This window comes from Mauremys reevesii, linkage group 6 (assembly GCF_016161935.1).
Source record: "Mauremys reevesii isolate NIE-2019 linkage group 6, ASM1616193v1, whole genome shotgun sequence".
In the NCBI taxonomy this organism is placed as follows: domain Eukaryota; kingdom Metazoa; phylum Chordata; order Testudines; family Geoemydidae; genus Mauremys; species Mauremys reevesii.
The window spans coordinates 87346943-87371887 of record NC_052628.1 but is presented as its reverse complement, the minus strand read 5'-3'; the positions used below and the strand labels follow the sequence as shown (position 1 = coordinate 87371887).

The 24945-nt window shown below is 41.3% G+C and overlaps 1 protein-coding gene and 1 long non-coding RNA gene across 8 annotated transcripts in view; one reads left to right on the top strand and one right to left on the bottom strand.

Moving 5' to 3' along the window:
* The window catches only part of JAK2 (Janus kinase 2), a 135943-nt gene that overhangs the window by 105991 nt on the left and 5007 nt on the right, over positions 1 to 24945 (top strand). For all 7 annotated transcript variants that reach the window (XM_039544437.1, XM_039544439.1, XM_039544438.1 and 4 more), the window contains 9 exons: positions 3527 to 3654; positions 7249 to 7387; positions 9375 to 9526; positions 11020 to 11170; positions 11934 to 12070; positions 13796 to 13985; positions 15999 to 16123; positions 21285 to 21457; positions 23857 to 23974. In XM_039544437.1, coding sequence (XP_039400371.1) covers positions 3527 to 3654; positions 7249 to 7387; positions 9375 to 9526; positions 11020 to 11170; positions 11934 to 12070; positions 13796 to 13985; positions 15999 to 16123; positions 21285 to 21457; positions 23857 to 23974 — 1313 coding nt within the window. The remainder of the gene's footprint in view (positions 1 to 3526; positions 3655 to 7248; positions 7388 to 9374; positions 9527 to 11019; positions 11171 to 11933; positions 12071 to 13795; positions 13986 to 15998; positions 16124 to 21284; positions 21458 to 23856; positions 23975 to 24945) is intronic.
* Positions 1856 to 5352, bottom strand: LOC120408006. The gene is made up of 3 exons (XR_005600365.1): positions 5268 to 5352; positions 4771 to 4903; positions 1856 to 1989 (listed from the first exon to the last, which is right to left on the bottom strand). It is a non-coding gene; the product is annotated as an uncharacterized LOC120408006 (long non-coding RNA).

The following is a 24945-nucleotide window of genomic DNA, read 5'->3' as shown; positions in this document are numbered from 1 at the left end:
AGGCAGATTACAGTTAGATCCCTTATCTTGGGGTCATCTTTTACCCTCCATTCCTTTTACTCAGACCATAGGCATAGAGGCCAGGTTTTGCTAAATAAACTTTGGTTTTCTGTTTTAGTTTTTCATGTGCCTTTTCTAAGTTATTTTAGCATCGTATTGTTTTCTTTCTGAGATTCCCATTTTTTAACAAAATAAAACATTTTATAGTAACAGTAAGTGTCGGAATCCCTTTTTTTGTTTGATCATGCGAGTAATGAAGAGCTCAACATTCTGCAAGATGTCCCCTGAATTCAGTTAAAGGGGATCTGCAATGATTTTGTAAGCAAAGTTGTTTAAGATCCTAAATCCTACTTATCTGCATCATAAAATGTAAATGCCCATATATTTTCCTTGACTGCTCAAAAAAGCCTTATTCTTGCTTTGCAGCTTGGCTAGAGCTTTCATGATGAGAGAAACAACATGAAATACATAGTATAAATCAGTGGTTCTCAACCTTTTCTACACTGGGACCCACTATCCCATTTAGCAATGTAGGAGGGCAGGACTCCACAGGTCGAGAACAATGGCCCTTATGTTTGTGTTTGATTCTCAAAGTTATTTTAACATCATTTTGTGGGGTGGAAAGGGATCATTTTAAATTGTTGCATGTCAAGTAATTTTATTTTAATAATTACTAAAATATTTAGTCCAGAGAAACAAGAAATGGTAGGCCAGCTCTTACTGTTTCTCTTACTGCCAACTAAGGGATGTGACTCCCAAAACTTAGTCGCACCGGATGGGGTAGGGGGTATGTACCTTACTGACTACCATGATCAAGACCAAGCAAAAAATCACAATCACTAACTATGGTTGTTTTATTATTAAAGAAAGGAAAAGAAATATTAAACAAAACAATAGAAATGACAGAATACACGTGGTAGACTAGTGACTTCTATTACAAACTCTTCTCCACAAATAGACATATAGAGTTTTTAACAGAGATTAAATCCTTGAGAGTCAATCACCTTTGGGGGGTGCTTTTCTCTTGATAAGTTAAGACCAAAGTATATTGTTTCCCAAAATTAGTCTCTTGTCCAGGAATACATGGTCTAAGCATCTGGTGATTAACAGGAGAAACAGACAGGGTAGGTGAGGTAATATCTTTTATTGGACCAATAATAAAAGATATCACATCACCCACTTTGTCTCTCTAATGTCCTGGGGCCGACATGGCTACAACTACACTGCATAGGAGAAACAGTAATTTAAGTTACACCAGTATTTTCATATCCCAATAAAATTATTACAAGATCCTGTAGAGTCTTAGTTAACTTTCTCTCACCAGTCGATGTTGAAGGCTCGGGGGAGATATCTTTGGATTGGTTTATTCTTGAGTCTTCTCTGTCTGTGGCAGCTTGCTATTTTGAGCAGGATAGCCAAGGATACATGTGACGGAAAGCGTGCTCACTTCAGAGTTTGTATACCCTTCTCCTTCCAATTTTCATGACATTATAGGAAAATGCTCCTCTTTCAGGCTTGTTTAGATTCAAAATTGGTTGCTATTGCTCTTTAGTTGGCTTCATACCTTGGGGGTTGAAGTTAGGTGACACCTTCAGCTCCCGAATGTGCAGTCTGCCTAATGAATATGCAGCATTTCTTCCTGCCTTTGTGCTTCCTGGGACAGGAAAGATCTATTCCAAATAACTTTTAAAATTAGTTTTAACTCTTTTTATTCAGTCCATTTTCTGTGAGTGTCTTTCAGTTTTGTTTAGAGTTTAACAGGAAATTAAATTCTGTTTTTCAAGAAGTCCATATACTCTTTTTTTTTCTTTTTTTTTTCCTTTTTTTTTTAATAATAGAAAAGTTTTTAGTTGTCAGAACAGTCTTCTTAAATTTAAATAACTCTTACAAAGTCTTGAGCTTAAATAATTAAAAGTTGTTGACTTTGGAAAGATTATTCTGGTCTTCTGAAGTTGGTTGAGGGTTTGCCACTGCCAGTAATTAATTCCCCTATAATATAAATATTCTGTACTTAACTGGCTTTTTACATTACTTTAGCAAGGTCATTAGGTTCCATGCTAATACATAAAGCTTTTTACCATTTTCATAGCAATGACATTAGAAACTGTATTAAGAGCTTTGCATTTATCTAACATATCTGTAAGAATACGTTTCACAAAGATGTTTGCCATTTCAACGTTTAAGAAATAAACAAAAGTTTAAAACATCTCCATATACACGTTTTTCTCTAAAGTTCTTAAGAACAGAAGCAGGTTTTCTTGCAAGAGGGTGAGGATTGGTAGACCCCACTTTACCTAGTTGTATTGCTCTGATAACACACCCTACGTCCCTTTTTACTATTAGGCCTCTACTTAAAACATAAATGTTTTACATGATCTGTCTTCTTTAAGTGTACTTGTCCTTGGAAAATAGAAGTAGAAACCTTCTGGGATTTTTGTGATTAGCTTTCACATTTTGTAACATAATTTTACATATGTATTGTTATACTTCTGAGCACCCCGGGTATAGCATTCTGGTAGCTGTATCTTAATATTCAGTAAATATTCTCCTTGATTTCCCAGTTCACTTGTGGTGGTGTTAGCACAGACACTTCAATGGTTGTATAATGTACTATATCAGTAGGGAATTTTATCTTCAGATAGCTTGTTTATAAGTATAGTAATTCATCTTTAAACTCATAATTAGACTCTGTAGTTTATCTACTTCTAAAGATATGGGAGATTTACATATGTAACTTCCTTAGTCTACTGGGAGGAGGCCAGTCCCTTATGTTAGCAACAACTACATTTAATTCAGATAAGTCTGCTACAGATCTGAGTAAAATTTATTTTGTATAGTTCTGAAAGCACTGCATGTTCTCTAAAAGACTAAGTTGCAAGCCAGTTTTTGCATTATAAAGCAGGAAACACACTGTGGTTATAATAGGTTTCATTGTGTTTGGAGTCCAAATGAGGAACTTTAATACAATTGAAAGCAGAAGCTCAGGATCATTTCACTTCACTTTAAATTAATTGTTTCTAAAAAAATAAACCACTGACACAGTGGCAACCATGCAGGTGTGCTATATGGCTTCCTTCCTGGGTCCTTGACTAGAAGACTGTTTAAGCAAGTGTTGCCAGATTAATACAGGCAGGCTGTGGGGAAAGGGCCTCTTCTTATGGCTGTGCCTACACAAGATAAGCTGTTAGCACAGTTTGTTTTCAGAGGGGAACTTCTGTTGTTCCAACAAAGAATGTGTTTCAATAGCAGAACCAACAACACTTCAATTCAGCAGGATGAAACTTTAGATTTTAAAAAAAGAAGAAGGAAGTTTGTAAACAACTGCAAAGTGACTGAGTTGAGTTGAAATGATTGTTTTATTAATGCAATATGACATTGATACACTTATACATTATGATGCTAACTTGAAACCACATTACTTTTATTGTCACAAGATGTGTGTGGGGGGGTGTTAAAATTGGACCTGTTTATAAAACAAGAATGAAAAATTAAACAGTCTGTTTACTTTTTAAACACTTTAAATCAGATATCCTGGTGCAGGAGTACGTCAGATTCGGATCCTTGGACACATATTTGAAAAAGAACAAAAATTCTATCAATATCTTGTGGAAATTGGAAGTTGCCAAACAGTTGGCATTGGCTATGCATTTTCTGGTAAGTCGTTTTTTTTCTTTTTTAGTTGATGGTCAAATTCATATGCTTGGTTTATTATCTATACATATTATACAAACACATACAGATCTACATTAAAAGACCATTATTATGCAGTCAAGCACTCAAAAGTTAGGAAATGCCAGAATTAAGGCTGCCTGTGCAGCCTAGTTCAGCCCCTTTGTGAGTATACATGAAGATAGTCTTTAATTACATCAGAGGTTGGCAACCTTTCAGAAGTGCTGTGCCGAGTCTTCATTTATTCACTATGATTTAAGGTTTCACGTGCCAGTAATACATTTATACGTTTTTAGAAGGTCTCTTTCTATAAGTCTATAATATATAACTAAACTATTGTTGTATGTAAAGTAAATAAGGTTTTTTAAACGTTTAAGAAGCTTCATTTAAAATTAAACTAAAATGCAGAGCCCCCTTGACCGGAGGCCAGGACCCAGGCAGTGTGAGTGCCACTGAAAATCAGCTCGCGTGATGCCTTTGGCATGCGTGCCATAGGTTGCCTACCCCTGAATTACATAATCACATACTATTTTTTCCACAGGATCCATGCCTCATTCAGTTCACAGAATGGACAGTGTTCAGTTAATGAGCAGCTAATTCAGTATTTTGTTTTCTCCTTATTGTTCAATTTGTAGATGTAGGCCTAATTTACTGCACACTGTTCATGCACTGCTCTGAAGGCAGCATTATTAATTCTGTCATAGGCTTTTCTGTAGCACTTATTGCAGTGGTGGGCAACCTGAGGCCCATGGGCCGCATGCAGCCCATCAGGGTAATCCGCTGGTGGGCCGTGAGACAGTGTTTACATTGACCGTCTACAGGCACGGCTGCCCACAGCTCCCAGTGGCCGCGGTTCACAGTTCCCAGCCAATGGGAGCTGCAGGAAGCAGCAGCCAGGCCGCAGGTTGCCTGCCACTGGCTTATTGGTATAGTATCTGAGTGCGTCACAAACGTTAATTAATTTATCCTCACAACATCTTTATCCCCATTTGATGGCTGGGAAGCTGAGGCACAGAGAGAGAGAGGTCAAAAGTGTCCACTAGGGCAGCATTCAATTGTCTTAACCACGAGACCCTCCCTTTATTTTCTGCAGTCCCCTACCTCATTCACTACACACCTTCCAACTTCTGCAACAAATGGGGCAGAGGTCCTACGAAAAGCAGCCTCCTTTACCATGAAGTCCTGATTCATGCCCAGAGCAGATCCATCCTAGTCACTAAATGAAGCAGGAGACCTGTGGAAAAAAAAGTGTGTGTTTATGTAATTAAAGACTATATCATAATGCATATGAATAAGGGAGATGAATTCAAGTTGCACAGGTATCCTTAATTCTGGTATTTTCTAATTTCTGAGTGTTTGACTTTGCAACCTTAATAATATTCTTCTAGTATAGCCTTTTGTGTATGATTTCCTAGGGTTGTTTTTTTTTAAAAGCAAACTGGAAAAACAGAAATTCCATCATATGGTTCCTCAGTAGGGTTGGAATCTTTATATCTACCTGACAGACATCTGGCACTTGAGGTCACAGAGTGACTGCTACTACTAGTAGGTTGTCATCCTCTGTGTGAACCAGCACTAAAGGGAGATGAGATACTCACCTTTATAGTGGGTTTCACAGATATTTGTCAGTACCAGAAGACTGGTGAGACTGAGCTGTCTTGGGTTCCATTCCAGGCTCTGGAGGGGAGTGTGTTCTAGTGGGCACAGACTTCTGCACATTCCACGAAGCTGATTTCTTCTGCCCCATCCCCATCAACCTGTCCCTGTCCCAGTCCTTTCTCTTTCTCACCCCTGACAGTCCCAATCTCCTTGCCTTCCCGATCCAAGTCCCTACTCTTCAGGCGTCTCATCCCAGTCCCAGTCTTTCTTTTTTTCCCCAGCCATCTCCTCCTTTGAGTTTTCTTTCAGAGTCAGAATCTCTGCTCTCCACACCCAGTCCCAGGCTCCTTGCCCAACTAATCCGAGTTTCCCCCTCCAACTCCCAGTCCCAGTTTCTCTCCTCCAGTCCCAGTCTCACCAGACTCCTTGTCCCAATCTACTCCTTTCTCCTCCCAATTCAGATGACTTCCCCCTCTGTGCTGCCTGGGTGCCAGCAGGGAGGGTCATTGAGGCATAGGAAAGATAGGCCCTGCTCTCAGTTCTAGCTCCCAGGCCCATCACGGATCAGAGTAGCAGTTACAGGGAAAGTCCTTCTGAGCCTTCATAGCCCTGAGCCGGAGCATGCTTAGCTAATCTGTGGGGATGGTGCATGCACAGTTAGTCGGCACCAGGAGCTGTGAGAGGCTCCAGCATGCTCAGTGAGGATGCAGTTTGTGGAGATTTTAACTGTTAATGTTGAAGAAATCTTTACTGCATGTGCAAACTGCGATTTTTTTCAAAGACTTATAACTTGGGCAAATTTGGGTGGATTTTCATGAGGATGGCAAAAGGTACATACATCTCTGACACACATGCCACCCCTGCCAAATTTCAAGTCCCTGCTCCAAAGCACAGAGGCAGTAGAGCATTTCAGGTGAAAGGTCTTAATTTTTTAACTTGAGCAAAGTAATGTATGTTTTCTTATCCTTCTGAAAAACAACTGAACCATTCTGGCTGAAATTTTCCATGAAAACTGAGCCTGAGGCAGACATCAAGCATGAAAAATTTCACCCCTGACAGGCAAAGTTTCATAAAGTTATAAGCAACTGGGCATAGGACCTTATAATGGGAGGTGTTGGGCAACCTTGAGAGGGAGGTAGCAACCTAATGGAGGGTGCTACCAGCCCTGCCCATAATTAAGGGCTGTGATTCCCACTGAAGTTAAAAGGGACCTGAAAGCAGAAGAGGGGACAGAATTAGTCCCATCTGAGAGTTAGCCACTTACAAGATTCTAGGCCAAATTCTGCTCTCAGATACACGCAGGCTGCTCCCATTTCAGTCAAGGAGGTTAGTGCCTGTGTGCAAGGACAGAACTTTGCAAGCCCCTTCAATGCTCTACATCATTTTTCTCCTTCTTAATCTCTCCTCTTGTGTCCCACTATTCTTCTGCCTTCTCCCTACCCTCCTCTAAATCTTCTCCCCGGACTGTATCCTTTACTTCTCTGTTACCGTGTTGGTGTCATTCCTTCTCTCATGCTACTCCATAAATAGCTCTTATTTTGTCCTGTTTTGTTTGCCAAATGGTCCCCTCTCTCCTCCTTGGAAATTCCAACTTAAAAGTAACTTCTTCCAGGAATTATGCCTACCATTTCCCCCTTCATTTTCCTATGCTCAGTATAAATTACCTTCTAACAGTGTTAATAGCTAACACCAGTAAAAGCTGCTGCCTTTTTCAAATGACTAATATACTTCAGGCCTTATTTGATGTCTGCCTAGCTGTAGAACAAATATTAAAGCTATCCACATTTTAAATCTAGATAGATAATGGACATAATTTAACCAATATTTAAATTTTCTAACGAGTAGGAGAGGAATTAGCTGTGTCATTTTATTCCTGCCTGCAATATGTGATTCAGTTAATTTCCTAGACTAACATTTTCTTTTAAATGCCTTCTGGATTTTACCTGTGTATTTACATAAAAATGTATTTATCTTTATTAGGAAGATAAAAGCCTGGTTCATGGGAATGTATGTGCAAAAAATATCTTACTTATCAGAGAAGAAGATAGGAAGTCTGGAAACCTTCCGTTTATCAAACTTAGTGATCCTGGCATCAGCATGACAGTTTTGCCAAAAGACAGTAAGTCTTGGAGTCAACTATCTTGGCTATTGTTTGTAACATTGAAAATATTTGTATTTTTATTCCTCAGACCTCTCATTGTACTGATTGTTTATTGTGATAAGCTCCTCCAGCCTTTCTCCAATCCCTAAAACACCGTCCCAGACAGCAGTTAAAACTGCATCTTATCAACAGATGGCTATAGGAAACAAAGTCAAAATTTTCTGCTGGGTGGTTTTGTTTTATTTTAAATAAGTCTGTACAAAAACACAAACAGGTTAAGATGACCTGTATATCCATGATATGCTGCTGTTCTGTCACTTTTACTAGCTGTGAAATGCTTTCAAATGGAATAAAAATATTAATATTAATAGGACAACATACACAAGTTGATGCATCTGATGATTGACTACTAGATGGATATATAATGTATCCATTCTCACCGTCTCCTCTGTTTTGTCTTTTAAAGTGACACTGTCAGGTGAAAATTCATATATTCTTAAACAGGTTTCCTTAGCTGTGTTACAAATAACACCTTAGACTATTCAAATTGGAAGCATTTTTAAAATGTAAAGTACTAGTCTTCATTGATATTGTTTGCTATATTCAGTTTGGAAGATGAAAACAGACTAATCCATTTTGGTTTGAATCAGTTTTACTTTATAGGTTTCAGAGTAGCAGCCGTGTTACTCTGTATCCGCAAAAAGAACAGGAGTCCTTGTGGCACCTTAGAGACTAACAAATATATTTGAGCATAAGCTTTCGTGGGCTACAGCCCACTTCTTCGGATGCATGGAATGGAACATATATTGAGGAGATAGATATACACATACAGAGAGCATGAAAAGGTGGGAGTTGCCCTACCAACTCTAAGAGGCCAATTAAGTAAGGGAAAAAAAAACTTTTGAAGTGATAATCAAGATAGCCCAGTATGGACTGTACTGTGACTTGCAGCACATTCATGCACTCCAGCATTCAAAGCTTCCTAATTAAACAATGACACAACTACAAATTATAATGGGTCCTTTACATTCTGAATCACTGCAGATAATGAGAGCATCTGGGCTATCTTGATTATCACTTCAAAAGGGTTCCCCCCCCCCTTACTTAATTGGCCTCTTAGAGTTGGTAGGGCAACTCCCACCTTTTCCTGCTCTCTGTATGTGTATCTATATCTCCTCAATATAGGTTCCATTCCATGCATCCGAAGAAGTGGGCTGTAGCCCACGAAAGCTTATGCTCAAATATATTTGTTAGTCTCTAAGGTGCCACAAGTATCCTGTTCTTTTTACTTTATAGTTTATATACGTTGGCAGGATGCTGCAACCTTTGGAATGTGATGGTGATGGAAAGTACAATAAACTTTCGACTGAATTTTTTTTACAAGTTGCAATATTTCTTTTGATGGTAGTCTTTTTATGTAAACTTAATTTCAAGAATCCTAAATCTTGGGTCTAAACTGATCTGACAGTATCCTTTTAACTTGTTACCCCAATCAGTTTTAGTTTTGATCAAATAATGAAGACTCAAACAATTGAATTCCTCTGTATGCACCCTGCTGCTTGTTGCAGAGTCAGCCTGTTGTGCCCCATCTGAAAACTACTAAGCACGTGCCTCTGATTTTTCACCCTCAATCTTGTGTGGGAAGTACTGTTTCTTGATGGTAGTGGGAAACGGCATTCATGTCAGAGCAACAACGTGATGTAGAAATTCCTTAAATCTGGCTTCATGGGGCTATAAAGAGAAGACAGTCAATGAAGTTTTAAAATTAGAAGCAATGATACTTCATCCTAGTTATAAGTGTTCATCATTTGTGCGTGTGTCATTTAGCATTTACTATTGAAGAACAGGAACCTCAGAAGAGTTTGAAGTATTTCATTCTAAAAAATAAGAGATAATTGTAGAAATTCAAACTTTTACTAATTCTAATGTGTTTAAGTAGAATTTGCAGATGAAAGTAGACACTTCAGTATTATTCGTGACCTGTTGTGTTTTCATGATTACATAGTTCTTCTTGAAAGGATACCCTGGGTTCCACCTGAATGCATTGAAAATCCTAAACAGCTAAGTTTGGCAACAGACAAGTGGAGTTTTGGTACCACTTTATGGGAAATCTGCAGTGGGGGAGACAAGCCCCTTGGTGCACTGGATTCTCCCAGAGTAAGTATTGGCAAGTAGAGTTTGTTGTTACTGTATCTGTGAACACCATGTTTCTTTGCTGACTATACTTTCTAGTCACCTTTAAAATGCATTTTTAGTGCAGTATCGTGTTGAGTCTTGCAGAGAGTCCAAACCCTAAATTATCCAGTGCAGAAGCATTTACAGGTATAAAAATGTCTCTAAAAATAGAGTACACCTCTACCCCGATATAACACGGTCCTCCAGAGACAAAAAAATCTCACCGCGTTATAGGTGAGATCGTGCTCTATCAAACTTGCTTTGGCCCCCCTTGTTCCCTGACTGCCCCCTCCAGAGACCCCCATCCCTAATCACCGCCAGGACCCCACCCAACTGCCCTGCTCCTTGTGCCCTGACTGCTCCGGCTACTATCCCCCCCCACCTCCCCAGGCACTCACCGGCAGCAGCGGGAAGCGGAGCAGCCCGGCCCCAGCCCACTCCATTCCATCACCTCCCAGCCGTGGCGCTCCACTTCCTGCCCCCGGTGAGTGCGGGGAGGTTGGGGAAAGGACGCCCCCCATACTCACCTGTGGCGGGAAGTGGAGTGCTGCGGCTGGGAGCTGGTGGAGTGGAGTGGGGCTGGGCTGCTCCACTTCCGCCGCTGCTGGTGAGTGTGTGGGGGATCCCTTCCCCCAAACCCCCTCCCCTGAGCGACATGGCTGGGGCCAGGGCGAGGGAAGCAGAGCGGGCTGCTCCCGGCTCTCCGCGCCACTCTGGGACTGCGGGGCCCCCACAGGTGCCCTCCCACAGCTCCTGCCCCCCAGACCCTGGGGAGGGTGAGTTCCTGACCGCCCCTGAGACCCTCTGCCCCTTATCAAACCCCCCGGCCTGGTCCAGCACCCTTAACACGCTGCTCAGAGCAGCGTGTCAGAGCTTTACCGTGTTATATGCGAACCCGCGTTACACTGGGTCGCGTTATTCGGGGTAGAGGTGTACAACTTTAAAAATTTCCAAAATTATTGCTCTGTAATATTGCAGGTCTTTTCTGCAGGCATATTTAGTCCATCTCTCTTGAAAATTGTCAGGAGAGTCCTCTAAATGCAAAATCCAACCCTTTTCAGAGCTTTACACAAACTCACTTGTACCCATCACAAAAGCCTAATGTTGCCTGTGGGTGCTACTGCAATTTCCCAATAGCTCCCTCCATCAGCTCATTTAATAACACATTTCTAGCAGAGCCACTGGATACTTATCTGGAAGGAGAAACATCTGAGATACTAGCCCCCTCTGACTCACCCACACTCTCTCATAGTCAGAATAAGGGTAGAGACAGACCTCAGCCAGCCCACAGGTGTGCAAAACTTTCTTACTGCTCCATCCTAGTTAGGCTGCACAGAATCACCCGTGCAAAGGAAATAAGTTGGTCTTTCTCATTTAAACCAGAAATGGCTGTTCTGCCACAGATACCATGTTTGTCACAAAGCCGCTGAGAATGGTATTATACGCTAAAGCATCTTGTATGTCTTTAATCCTAGAAGCTACAGTTTTATGAAGATAGGCACCAGCTTCCTGCTCCAAACTGGACAGAACTAGCAAATCTTATAAACAACTGTATGGATTATGAGCCAGATTTCAGACCTTCTTTCAGAGCCATTATACGTGATCTTAACAGTTTGTTCACGCCAGGTAAGCTCCTGAAGGAAAGGGAATGGATTTTTGGTAGAAGGTTGTAAACTCCTTGGGGCGGGAGCTGTTATTTTGTTCTGTGTCCATAGAATGGCTAGAATAATGGGATCCTGGTCCAAGGCACCACCACAACATAAACAACAGACATTATAATGAATATATTTTATTGTTTTCCAGTTTGCTATTAAAAGTGAATTTTACTGGGGGATCATTCAAACCATTTTCATTGTATTATAAATATTGATTTCAAATATATTGACAAGATTGCAGTCCTAGCTTCTTAGTGACGTACATTAGATCAGTGATCCTTGTACTTTCTCCCAGTAGCTGGGATAAATACTGCTAAGCTTGCTACTGTTCCTGCAGACTTACTCCCCGGTTATCAAATGCCCATCTGATTTTTTAATGTTGTGCCCCCTAGAAAGGGGCCATTGCACAGTAGGTGTTATAGTTAAACCAGCAAGGATTGGTTTGCAAAAATGCATGTTTGAAAATTCTTGAGAAGGGTCACTATGAGTCAGCTGTCAAGACCTGTCTCTTTTTTTGGCCCAGCAGCATCCAGAGTTTCACTCCAATTTGTTGGTTTGTAATAACACGTTCTTTATGGCAGCAACTTAGTATCTGATATTTCTTTAGGAAACTGAGTTCAATCCACTGTTAATATTCTATTATGCTCTGGATAGACAGAGAGAGGGAAGGGGGAGCATGTCCGCAAAATGACATTTGCCCTTTCATCATTTTTTGTTTGTTTGTTTTTGCCCAGATTATGAGCTATTGACAGAAAATGACATGTTGCCAAACATGAGGATTGGTGCTCTTGGGTTTTCTGGGGCGTTTGAAGACAGGGACCCAACACAATTTGAAGAGAGACACCTTAAGTTCTTACAGCAACTTGGCAAGGTAGGAAGCTCTAAATTTTAACTGACTGGAAGAAATAAGGTTACTTAGATGTAACTGAGGTTGTTTGAGATGACTTTGCATGTTCTCATTTATGGGTGATTTGCCACGTGGAAGGAAGTTTTGAACTCTAAGGCCTGGTCTGCACTAGAAAATTAGGTCGGTTTAACTACGTCTGTGAAGCATGTGAAAAATCCACACTCCTGAGTGGCGTTGTTAAGATGACCTAAGTCACCCTCTAGACAGCACTAGGTTGACGGAAGCATTCTTCCATCGACCTAGCTACTGCCTCTTGGGGGATGAATTACCTATGCTGCTGGGAAAACCCCTCCCGTTGGTGTAGATAGCATCTTCACTGAAACACTACAGCAGCACAGCTGTAGCGTTTCAAGTGTAGACAAGCCCTAAGTGGCTGGAAGAATCTCACCTTTCAATTTCCTCCTCGTGACTTCTTATACATCATTTTCATTGCATCCTTGTGTTGTTGGAATAAATTGTGTAAACACGGTTCCAGACAGATATAAGCACAATGCACATTCCTTCCAGATTTGCCTGTCAGTCACTGTGTAGGGTATCACTAAACAGAATGGAATAGAACAGAACTCTGGGATGGAATCTCTGCACTGAATCTAGTGGCACTGGGTGGTTAAAAGTTTCAGGAGTGTGTTACTAACACCTAGACAGACTGATCTTTTTCCATTTTTATTTTCTGCTCTTAGATTCATTTAAAATTGCTCCTGAGCTCTTCTGCATAGTAACTGATTATTTTTTTTGTATCTGAACTATCCTGAATAGGGCAACTGAGTGTCTCTTAAAACTGAGAATGTCTCTGTTAGCAGGGGCTGGCACTGAAAGTGTTATGCTGCAGAAACCAGTGTTTGGCTACATGTTCTGCAGACCTCTGCAGACTAGCTGCATGAAGGTGCTGCCAGACAGCAGTCCTCATGAAACTGATGGACCCCCCAGCTAAGCACATGTGCTTTTTGAGAACCACTCTCCACCATGCTTGTCACATGTTAACATGCTGCACACACAGAATCAGAGACTCTAGTAACACTGCCCCCATATGCAGATGGTTTGTGGTAGAGTACAGGAGACAGAAGAGTTGGTTTCTCGGGCAGAAGAAGGGAGACACTGGACTGAGGGTGAATAAGTGAGGCAGGGGATAGTTCTGGGAACAGCTAGATAGGAAGGAGAGGAAATGAACAGAGCAGAAACTTATGGTCAGGAAAATGAAGACAGGCATAGAAAATAAGTTAGCAAAATACAGGGGTTGGGGGGAGAAGGACACAATAGAAAGACAAATGGAAAAGATCAAGAAATAAAGGGGAATGGGACAGGATATTGGCCCACAGATTAGAGTCAAAAATACTGTAAAGGCGCAGCAATAGCTGAAACCTGTTAAGAAGCTGCAGTGGAGTTGATGCTGTTTTTATCCCTTCCCACCCTTTACTGCTACATGTCCCAGCTATTAATTCTGAAGTGTGAGTGGGAAGAAATTGAGGAGGCGGAGAGGGAACAGAGGTTGCTCCCACCTCCTCAACCTGCTTCCCAAACACATCTTCCCCAGTCCCACCTAAACTGTCCCCTGTGATACTCATTCACCTCCCACCCCAGCACCTGGTGTCCTGGATTTTCACTTTGAAAATCTGGTCCCTTTAATCCGGGTAATTAGGAAATGACTGTGACGTGGGCTTTTTTACTTTAAGTGTTTCTGTTTTGGTCTAGGGTAACTTTGGCAGTGTCGAGATGTGCCGGTATGACCCACTACAAGACAATACTGGAGAGGTGGTGGCTGTAAAAAAGCTACAACACAGCACAGAAGAGCACCTACGAGACTTTGAAAGGGAAATTGAAATCCTTAAATCCCTGCAGCACGATAACATTGTTAAGTACAAGGGAGTGTGCTACAGTGCCGGTATGTAAAGCGTTTAACACAGAGAATTCTGAAATAAAAAAGAAACTCAAACTAAAACTAAAAATAAACTTTCTCTCTTCTCAAAATTCAAGTTAGTTTATTAGTATTAGATTTGCTTTTTTGCCTCATCTCATCATTTCATTTTTTCCCTTTTTTTACTTTGCCTATTGATTTTGTTTTTTTTGTTTTGTCTGTGGCCATCCCCTTCCTCAAAAGTCTGGTCTCTCTGTTCTCTTGAGAAACGATAATTAATAATTTCTCTAAAGAAGTATAATATAGATAGCTGTGCTCAGGGAGGAAATCCCATCCTCCCTCCTCTTTCCCTCCCCCCCCCCACCCCCTACTGTTGGGTAGGTATGTGTGGTGTATGAGATTTGTTTCTTCTTCTGAAGCAACAGATATTGCCTGATACTGGAGCAAGATGTATTGTGTAGTGAACAAGTGAACTCAGTATGACACATGACACACAGCTCACTACACACACAACAAATGTTCATTCAGTCATTCAGGCAGGCACAATATTTGACTCACCGTCCACCTGTGACGGTGAATTCCAGGGGCTGAATCTGTGCTATGTGAAGTAATGTTTCATTTTAGTCTATGTTCTTGCCATTTATTTCACTAATGATGTATTATGGAACAGAGTAAAACTGAGAGTCTGATCAACTTTCATTATGCTCCTTCTTTAGAAAATAGTTGGAGAAAAATTGTCTGCTGTGGTGCCTCTTAAAAAGGGCCTAAATCTATTTCATTGTCAGGTTTTTGGGCTTAGCAGAATTTATTGCAAAATCTTGTGCTATTTAAAGTGTACTCTAGATAAGGCACTTGAGTATTTCTGGTTATAAAATTGCTGGTAAACTAATAGAGAATTCTCCTTCGCTCCTGTGACTTTCTCTTCAATTATGGAGTCATTAGTTTGCTCTAGGTTGAATGCTTCTTTTTGTATATTTATTTACTTTACTAGAAAAGTGTCCAGCTGTGAGAATTTGAGGTTTGAGAGAGAGAGGATGTCTAGGTATTTGTAGAAGACAATGTGTACATACACACCACACAAAATCCATGTGTTTTGCTCAGTTCATTGTGTGCATTCTGGGCATGTTGGCACTGTGTAAAATAAAACATCGATCAAATTTTAGAAGTTCTTTCTCTAAGATCTTCTCTACACTGGAAAAATACATGGTGTTTACTAATGTGATTTTAAACAGGTAGACAGGGACAAGTATGTGTTTAATATTGTGTTCATTAACATGATACTCTTTCCTATTGACTTCACTTCAGTTCTACATCGATGCAGTGGTATGCTCGTGCATTGTCCATTGCAAAATTGAAGCTTTATTTGCTGTGTGGCTGGGACCCCTGAGCATACCCATGTAACTGGATTGTCACTCCTACTCCTTTCCAGCTCCATGAGGTGTCTTACCACATGGAGTGTCTTGCCCCATGTGCTGTTGGTGGCACTCTATGTATGACCTCCTGACTTTGTATTCCCTGCTGAGATGTTGTGCCATAATGACTCCAGATTTCTCAGGATGCCCTGATAGAAACATGGTTGGGCATTGTGATAGTATGAACGTGCAAACATGTCTGACACATAACTGTGTTGTGTCCTGCTCTGTGGACATAATTCAACTTTGAGTTTATTGTATCTAGATCAAAGGAGGGTGTCATGACCTGGTTACAAAACCAGGGTGGTACATATAGTGCAGATGGGGCCAAGGATAAAACTGCAAATCTATCCATCTTATTTCCACCCAGAGTAAGAATGTGGTATGATACAGGCTATTCCCTGCTGAGATGACTGTTCTGAACTACACATGTTCTGATGGAGCAAGAATAGAAGAGCCTTCAGGGTGAAATATTTAAATATTTTCAGCACTGTTTGCTAGTAAATTTATTTGCAGATATAATTACAAATAATTTTATTTATATATATATATATATATATATATATATAATTATTTGCATTAAGAAATGACAAAAATCTAACCGTATATTTTGTATGTATTTAAAAAGGTCGTAGAAATCTGAGATTAATCATGGAATATTTACCATATGGAAGTTTGCGAGACTATATCCAGAAGCACAAGGAGAGGCTGGATCACAAGAAACTTCTGCAGTATACATCTCAGATATGCAAGGTAAGAAAACCTTTAGATGCTGTTAACAATGTACATACCTGCAGTCTGTTAGCAGTGCTTCCCTCTAAAGAATGTTTATTGTTATATTGATTAGAAATGCCTGATTCAGCAAATGAATGGTTGTTTTCATTGTCAACACTGGTTCACCATTTGTGAGTAGAACCGAGTAATTAGATGTCCTACTTCTCATAGGGTGACCCCACATCTCAGAAAACTAATCACCGTTTTGCTTGTTCTAAGCTAGGTTGGTCAAATGTCCTCTTAGATATTGGTGTTATGCGCTTCTTATTGCGTGAAAGTAAAGCATTCTGTATTACAGGGGTAGCAACCTGTGGCACGTGTGCCGAAGGCGGCACGCGAGCTGATTTTCAGTGGCACTCACACTACCTGGGTCCCGGCCCAGGTCCGGGGGGGCTCTGCATTTTAATTTGATTTTAAATTAAGCTTCTTAAATGTTTTAAAAACCTTATTTACTTTACATACAATAATATGTTAGTTATATATTATAGACTTACAGAAAGAGACCTTCTAAAAACGTTAAAATGTATTACTGGCACGCGAAACCTTAAATTAGAGTGAATAAATGAAGACTCGGCACAGCACTTCTGAAAGGTTGCCAACTCCTGTTGTAGTACATGCCAGTATACTCTTTGGTTGATAAAGATGTGAGCCGCAACAGAGGCACTGAAGCTTGTCTGTCTGCTGGCTCAGACAGAAAGCATGCCATCACTTCCACTTAGTTTGTGTTTGAAGCCATAAGGATATCTTTGCAGCCATAAGGGCTAGAACTTTAATAAAAGCTTAGATTAGATTTTCCAGAATCTGATGACACCTAGGTATGCTTTCTATTCATCGTGGGCTAGCAGATTTGTCAAGATCTTGTTGTTTAACTGTAATAGTACAATCCTCCCTATTCTGTGATCTTTTCTCTCACATCAATATTTTAACCCATGTTTCTTTGCTCCCTTGTCATCTCTTCTGTCCCTCCCTTTTCTCTGTCCTATTATTTCCTAAGCCTTATGGCTTGTAACTGACACTTTGCAAGTCCTCTGCTATGAAAATCAGCACTCCCAGAGGCAGCTCTTCTTGTGACTAATGAGGATGCTTCTGTAGATGCCAGTTAGTGCAGCAGGAGCCTGTTGTGTGGTGGCGAAGTGCAGGAATCTGTGTGCAGTTCTGCAAAGTGCTGGGAGGTAGCGGAACAAGGAGGGGACTGGCCCTGGGCGAGTTTCCCTCCTCTGAATCCTGCTTTGGAAAGTTCTTGATACACTTTTGCTCTCTCCTGAACTAGCTTTGGAACCATTTGTCATTTTTTGAAGTCTGAATATTTTTTCTTTATACTTAAATTTCATGTAAACTCTTCAAGCGCCCACACTGAGAAAGCAACAAATGAAGTACACAGTAGCACTGCAACCAAATCTGGCCTTTCGGGCCCTACAAAGCCCAGCTACGAGCCTCTTGGATTTGCAGGCAACTAGAAATATAAAGGAGAATCTTCGCTTTTTTTTTTTTAATTAAACTTCTAGCCAGTTCTCTTGCAGAGATAACTTTGCAAATATAGCTGATATAACCCAATTATTAGGTTGAAAAGAACAAGCACTTGGGATCGAGGCTCCACTTCTGCAGCAGGAGACTGGTGGGACCTACAGATTACCCACACACATGCTTTCTACATAAAATGAGTTAATAAACTTTGGAATGTGTTTGAGAATTCTTTCTAGCCCTTCCTCAGCTCTGAAAGGCAGCCCTTTGCTCATGGGTATGATGGTCATGGATGTTTGGGGGATGGGGAGTGGTGGCACAATTATTTTGAAGCCCTGGCCAGAATGCAAAAGCTGGCTCTGACTGCAACACAATGTTGGGAGAGGAGCTGCAGAAATCGTGCTTTGCCGACTCTGTCTTCTAATTAGGAAACAGATTGGAGCTAATCACTGTAGGCAAAGTTACTGTTCTGAGGTGAGATTTTGTACCTGCTGTTTTTATTTATGCAGCTGTTCTTTTGGTCTAAAAGCGTATTCCATTAAGAGGTCCAAGGAGTTATTTCATTTTTTTTAAATGTTGCTCTGGAGTTTTCAAACCTACTTCTCCTGGTCCTTTTCTGTTTATTACCTGCTGAAATGTCAGTGGATTTATATAATGCTGGATCTTGTCACCAATGATATTTTTTCTAGACACTTTCTATCTTGAGGGAAGCTAAAAGATAGTGAAGACATTGGACTCAGGTCCCGTTTGGCAGAGTAAGACTGCGGCCCATACTTTCCTCTCAATATGTGCATGACTCCCATTAAAATTAATGGAAATAAAAGGGACACATTGCTGGACAAATCTATACCATGTGGTATTACATGGCAAATAAATAATAGGCCCCTATGACAGTCCTGATTCAAATAAATCAATCTCTTGTGCATTTTATAAATTATAAACCATGGGGTTGTAGTGCTCTAGCCGAAGGGTTAGAGGTAGGGGAGGACAGCATTTCCATTTACAGTGTCTGAAACATAAGGAAATAGCTCCAAAGGTGGTATTCAGAAACAATACCAGTTTCCCAGTCCAGTGGCCTGACTGAGGAATCAGGACAGCCATGGAAGACGCCAGGATTTGAGAGCGATGTCAGGTCTTGTGATGGAAACTAGGCCTGTCATGGAAGGGACATATATGGATTTTAGAGCAAAATTGCCAGCTCTAACATTGTTAATGTGCCATCCACAGCGAGGCATTAAGAGCTGGCATCTGAGGGCATCAGGCCATCCTTCCGCCTGGCAGCAAATAAAGTACTGGTACACAATGGTGCCATCTAATGGTATAAAGAAAATGAGGAAAAATCTGTTCAGAAAGATTGACAGAAGTCTGGGGCAGAGGCGAGTGGGGAAACGCTAAGGGAAAATATGTGACCTGCTCAGGGCCGGATTTCCAGTTAGGCACAGTAGGCATGTGCTAGGGGCACTGATATGCTAGGGATGCCTTACTTCTCCAAAACTGTGTGCAACACGAAGGTCAGCTGTAGGCGGGGGGAGGGCGGGCAGGGAGGGGAGCGCTGAAGATGTTGTCCCTAGGAGTGTGTAATGTGTAAACCTGGCCCTGAATCTGCTGCCTCTGAGGTGCTTGTCCTCAAAACATTATTCCTCTTGTGACATAGGTTTAATTTTTAGAGTCATACCGTGTAAGGCCAGAAGGGACCACCAGATCATCTAGTCTGACTTCTTGCATATCACACTGCTCCAGCACCACTCAGCACCCTCATATTACACCCAACAACCAAGATTAGACAAAAGTAGTACAGCCCACAGGAGTATTATGTGCCACAGGCAGAGAGGCCTCTGCAATGGCAAGGAACATTTTTATGCCAAAAAGTTAGGTCAGCAGCCAAAATTTCGATGAGCAACGCTTGCTTGTTTTTAGATGCATTGAAGGAAAGGAAAGGATTTGTACAGAGTCATTGAACAGCTGGCTTGCTTAATGTTTCCTAATTGTTATACATTGGAATTGGTCAGCTTCTAAAACACTCTGTGTTGCGTTGACTCCTCCCCCCCAGGTACAGCTGCTCAAACAGGATTTTCTCTTTAGCTACCATAAAGAACTATAGTTGGTTTCCCTCCCATAGGCATAGTTTGACTTCTTGGGTGGGCATCTCTAGTCCGGCCAATGGGGCCATGTGTGGAGGGGGCAAATTATGTGTCTGTGTGAGGTTTGCAGGTGTGGGGGAAGCAACGCCCGCCCGTCGTCCCTCCAAACTATGCCCATGTTCCCCCCTCTCATATTTCAGCAGTGACAAAAGGAATAGGCACTGTAGCCAAACTGCTTGCTCCTACAGGATGTTTGAGATCTGGAGAGGAGCAGAACGGATGTCTTATTCAAGGCAGCATTGGTCATAGGTTGTCCCTACTCAGAGTATGAGAGTGAATGTTTGTGATGGTGAGTGCTAGTGGGGACGTGAGGAAGATCACACAGGTTGTGGGGATCAAAAAGGATGATAAAATAGAGCTGGATAGAGCAAGCAAAGGAGAGAAGAGGAAGCAGAGCCAAGATTGGCAGTCAGACAGGGCTGGCTTGGTTGGCACTTTGTGTTATCGTGCAAGAAACTTAGCCTGGCTTTCATTCTCCCTGGGCTAATGGCTGGAGGTCTGCCAGCACAGCATGTTTGGCCCCGGAGAGGGAGATACAGGAGCTGCCCTTCTCAATAAGCTAAGAGTAATGTTGCTGGGCTCAGAGGAGGGTCCAATCCAGCTCCCCTCGGCTAAGGACATTTACTGCACCTTGAAGCATTAAGAAGCTCTCTCCAAAAAGATATCAGAGGGGTAGCCGTGTCTGGATCTGTAAAAGCAGCAGAGAGTCCTGTGGCACCTTATAGACTAACAGACGTTTTGGAGCATGAGCTTTTGTGGGTGAATACCCACTTCGTTGGATGCATGTAGTGGAAATTTCCAGGGGCAGGTATATATATGCGAGTAAGAAGCAGGCTAGAGATAATGAGGTTAGTTCAATCAGGGAGGATGAGGCCCTCTTCTAGCAGCTGAGGTGTGAAAACCAAGGGAGGAGAAACTGGTTCTGTAATTGGCAAGCCATTCACAGTCTTTGTTTAATCCTGAGCTGATGGTGTCAAATTTGCAGAATAACTGAAGCTCAGCAGTTTCTCTTTGAAAGAGCTTCAGTTCATCTGCAAATTTGACACCATCAGCTCAGGATTAAACAAAGACTGTGAATGGCTTGCCAACTACAAAACCAGTTTCTCCTCCCTTGGTTTTCAACACACCTCAGCTGCTAGAAGATGGCCTCATCTTCCCTGATTGAACTAACCTCGTTATCTCTAGCCTGCTTCTTGCTTGCATATATATACCTGCCCCTGGAAATTTCCACTACATGCATCCGACGAAGTGGGTATTCACCCACGAAAGCTCATGCTCCAAAACGTCTGTTAGTCTATAAGGTGCCACAGGACTCTTTGCTGCTTTTCCAAAAAGATAGGCATTCAGACAAAAAAGCTTGCTATTCTTCCTATATTTGGTTTAAACTCTCTGAACCAAATTCACCACTGCCATAGACAAATATGACTGCATTTAAATTAATGAAATTACAGCCACTTATGCCAGTGCTAAATTTGGCCCTTTATCTCTATTAAGTTTTAATAACAAATATTTAATTTGTGTGTTATGTTTCCACTTAGGGCATGGAGTATCTGGGCACAAAAAGATACATTCACCGGGATCTAGCAACGAGAAACATCTTAGTGGAAAATGAGAACAGAGTTAAAATTGGGGACTTTGGACTGACAAAAGTCCTGCCACAAGACAAAGAATACTACAAAGTGAAAGAGCCTGGCGAAAGCCCTATATTTTGGTGAGTTTCCATTTGCTTCATGAAACAAGGCCAGGTGTTTGTAGTGCACAGAGCTGGATTTTATTGCACTGAAAGATGCTAATATTTTTGCTTATTGTGGAGTCTAAAAGCCAAAGCCCGTAGCTTGGCTCAGCATAAAATGTCACGCACAGGATTTTAATTACTGTATAGAAATCTGTAAATGTGGATATTTACAAGCTGCTCTCATGAAGTTGTTAATAATCTGTGTATTCTAGCTGGGTTTTTTTTAATTCTCTAATACAGTAACTCCTCGTTTAACGTTGAGTTATGTTTCTGAAAAATGTGACTTTAAGCGAAACGATGTTAAGCGAATCCAATTTCCCCGTGAGAATGAATGTAAATAGGGGGGATTAGGTTCCAGGGAAATTTTTTTTGCCAGACAAAAGGCATTATGGACATTTTAAACAATTTTAAACAAGCAATTTAATACAGGTATGCGTTTTTTAAAGAAACAGTTTAATACTACAGTCATCACTGCTGAGTATGAAGCTTGGTTGAGGTGGTGGAGTCAGAGAGTGGAAGAGGATGGATTGTTCGGCTGCTCCTCTTGCAAGCACAGGCACTGACTTTGTCGGGGACACAAGACTCAACCCTTGGCCCATCCACTCCACCCCTTCCCCCAAGCCACCACCCTTGATCCACCTCTTCTCCACACACCCCCACCTCCTCCACCTTTACTTCATATGCTGCGTCCTCGCTCCTCCCCACTCCCTCCTCTCCCTTCTGAACAGCTCTGATTGCTGCGAGCAGGAGGCAGGGGAGGGAGCGGGGAGGCGTGCCAAGTCCTCGCTCCTCCCCCCTCTCTCCTCCCCAGGGCAATCAGCTGGCTTGCGGTGTCTAGGGGGCAGGAGGGAGGGGGAGGAGTGAGGACTTGGTGCGCAGGCTCCCCCTCCCTCCCTCCCTCCCAGCCTCCTGCCCGGGGCAATCAGCTGGTTTGCAGTGTTCAGGAGGGAGGGGGAGCCTGTGCGCCGAGTCCTCGCTCCTGCCTCCTAAATGCCGCAAGCCAGCTGATTGACACGGGCAGGGGGACGAGGGGGAAGGTGCTGATCTGTGGGGTCTGCTGGTGGGTGGAAGGCACTGGTGGGGGGGTGGGGTGTAGGGAGGCTGCCAGCTATGGAGAAAGCAGGCAGTCAAACAACGTAATAGTTGAGCATTGCACAACTTTAAATGAGCATGTTCCCTAATTGCTCAGCAACATAACAAGGAAACAATGTTAACTGGGACAACTTTAAGTGAGGAATTACCATATTGATCAGCAAAGGTGCAAAAAGGTTGAGAAGTTTAAAGGAATGTGAAGAATGTTCTCCAAAGAAACCCATCTCAGTGGACCCTCCCTCCTGGATTTGCACTTCTTGTATATAACAAGATAGAAGTTCTCACATGGCTGTAAAGTTTTCAGCCTTTGAGGTACTTGTAGGTTGATCATTTACATCTGCCTGCCTGATATCTTAAACAGCCTCTTGCATACCAAGGTCCATGTCTTCTGACCACATTCAGCAGAGTTTCTCCCTGGACAGTGAGAATAGAAGCTAATGTTCAGGTGAGGGATGAGTTTCCAGAGTATGTCCAAGTCATCCAGAGTCTCCAGGACAACTGCAAAATCCTCCTCTTTGATAACACTTTTCTGTAATAATCAGATAGATGCTTTTAAAAAATAATCTAGAAGCCGAGTCTCCTTTTAACTAGGGAAGGGAAAAGAGAAGACTCTGTGTAGACATTATGATACTATGGAGATGGGGACCATAGGAAATCCTAATATAGATTCATGTTTATGTGAAAGAGCTTAATTTACTTGTACTCTTGAGCAGAGTGCATGCTATTTACATGAGCTGTACTTGTCAGCTTTAAGCAGTCTAGAAATGTTATACTCTAAAGAAGAGAGTTGAAACTATAGTGTTCAACATACATAGATATTAGATTCTTGAGTACCGGGACAGGAGGGCTTAAATGAGAACACGGTCAGTTGGCATGAGCCGAAGCACAATGACATTGATGGAAAGACACTCATTGACTTCAATGGGTTTTGGGTCAGGCTCTTCACACAAGAGGGTTTTTTGTATTGTTCATCATATTGTATAAGTAAGGCAGTTATGATAAAGCGTTCTGAGTTCACCACTGTAGAAATAGAAATCAGGAAGATTTAAATAATTTTTTAAGAAGTAAAATAAAGCATAGATACAAGTGATGGTGATATAATAAAATGCAGAGGTATTAATGTCTGTAAACATGTAATAAGAAAATCTACTCATGACGTGTTTTAAGTTTATCAAATTAAGATGCCTTAATCCTTTAAAAAAAAAAAAAAAAGATGCAGAATAATGTCCTTTTTTTCCTTCTATATTAACTTCGCTGATGTTTCCCATGACTTTTTGATACAGGTATGCTCCAGAATCTCTGACAGAGAGCAGGTTTTCTGTGGCCTCTGACGTGTGGAGCTTTGGCGTGGTCCTGTATGAACTCTTCACATATATTGAAAAGAGCAAAAGCCCTCCAGCGGTCAGTGCATAATTACGGGTTTCTGAAGTTCCTTCTCTCATGAGCTTACGTAAAGATTTAGATCGTACATAGATCTAAATCGATAGTTATTTACTATTCCTTTTATGCTGAGAATTGGATTTTTGTAATGCAGCATGGTTATATGATGAAATATTCTGAAAACCACTAGTACCAAGGCATAAAATGTTAATTAAGGGTAAAAAAATTATCTATCTGTAAAAGCTGTAGCCATTCCAGGGTTCATAACTGTATGAAACAGTTTTAAAGTACTCAAATGTCAGACTTTCCCAAACTAAAGCCTCAAGTATGACTGACACATCTTAATGCTATTTGCAATCATTTCTAAGACCCTTCTTAGCTACAGCGTTACACTGGGAGCTCATGTTCCATTGGTTGCCTACCATGACCCTTTAAATCTTTTTCAGAGTCACTGCTTTCCATGATACAGTACCTCATCTTATAAATATGACCTGTATTCTTTGTTTCTAGATGATATGACCTTATGTTTGATTGTGTTAAAATACATGGTGTTCACAGGTCCACCTTACCAAGCAATCCAAGTTGGATGTATAACTGTCCCCATCATTATTTAACAATCCTCGAACTTTCGTGTCATCTACAAATTTTACCAGCAATAATTTTATCTTTTCTTTCAATCATCAATAAAGAGATTAAATAGCAGTGGGCTGAGCAAAGATCCCTATAGGAGCCCACTAAAAACTCCCCCATTGGATTAGTTCCCCATTTACAATTAATTTTTGCAGTCTATCTGTTAACCAGCTTTTAATCCATTTATATAGACTATGCTGATTTTGTATAGCGCTAATTTTTTGTCAGAACATCATGCGCAACTAAGCCAGATGCCTTACAGAAGATTGTCTGTTATGTCTACACATTTACCTTTACCAACCACATGTGATTTAATCAAAAAAACTGTTAGATGTGTTTGACGAGACCTATTTTCCACAAAA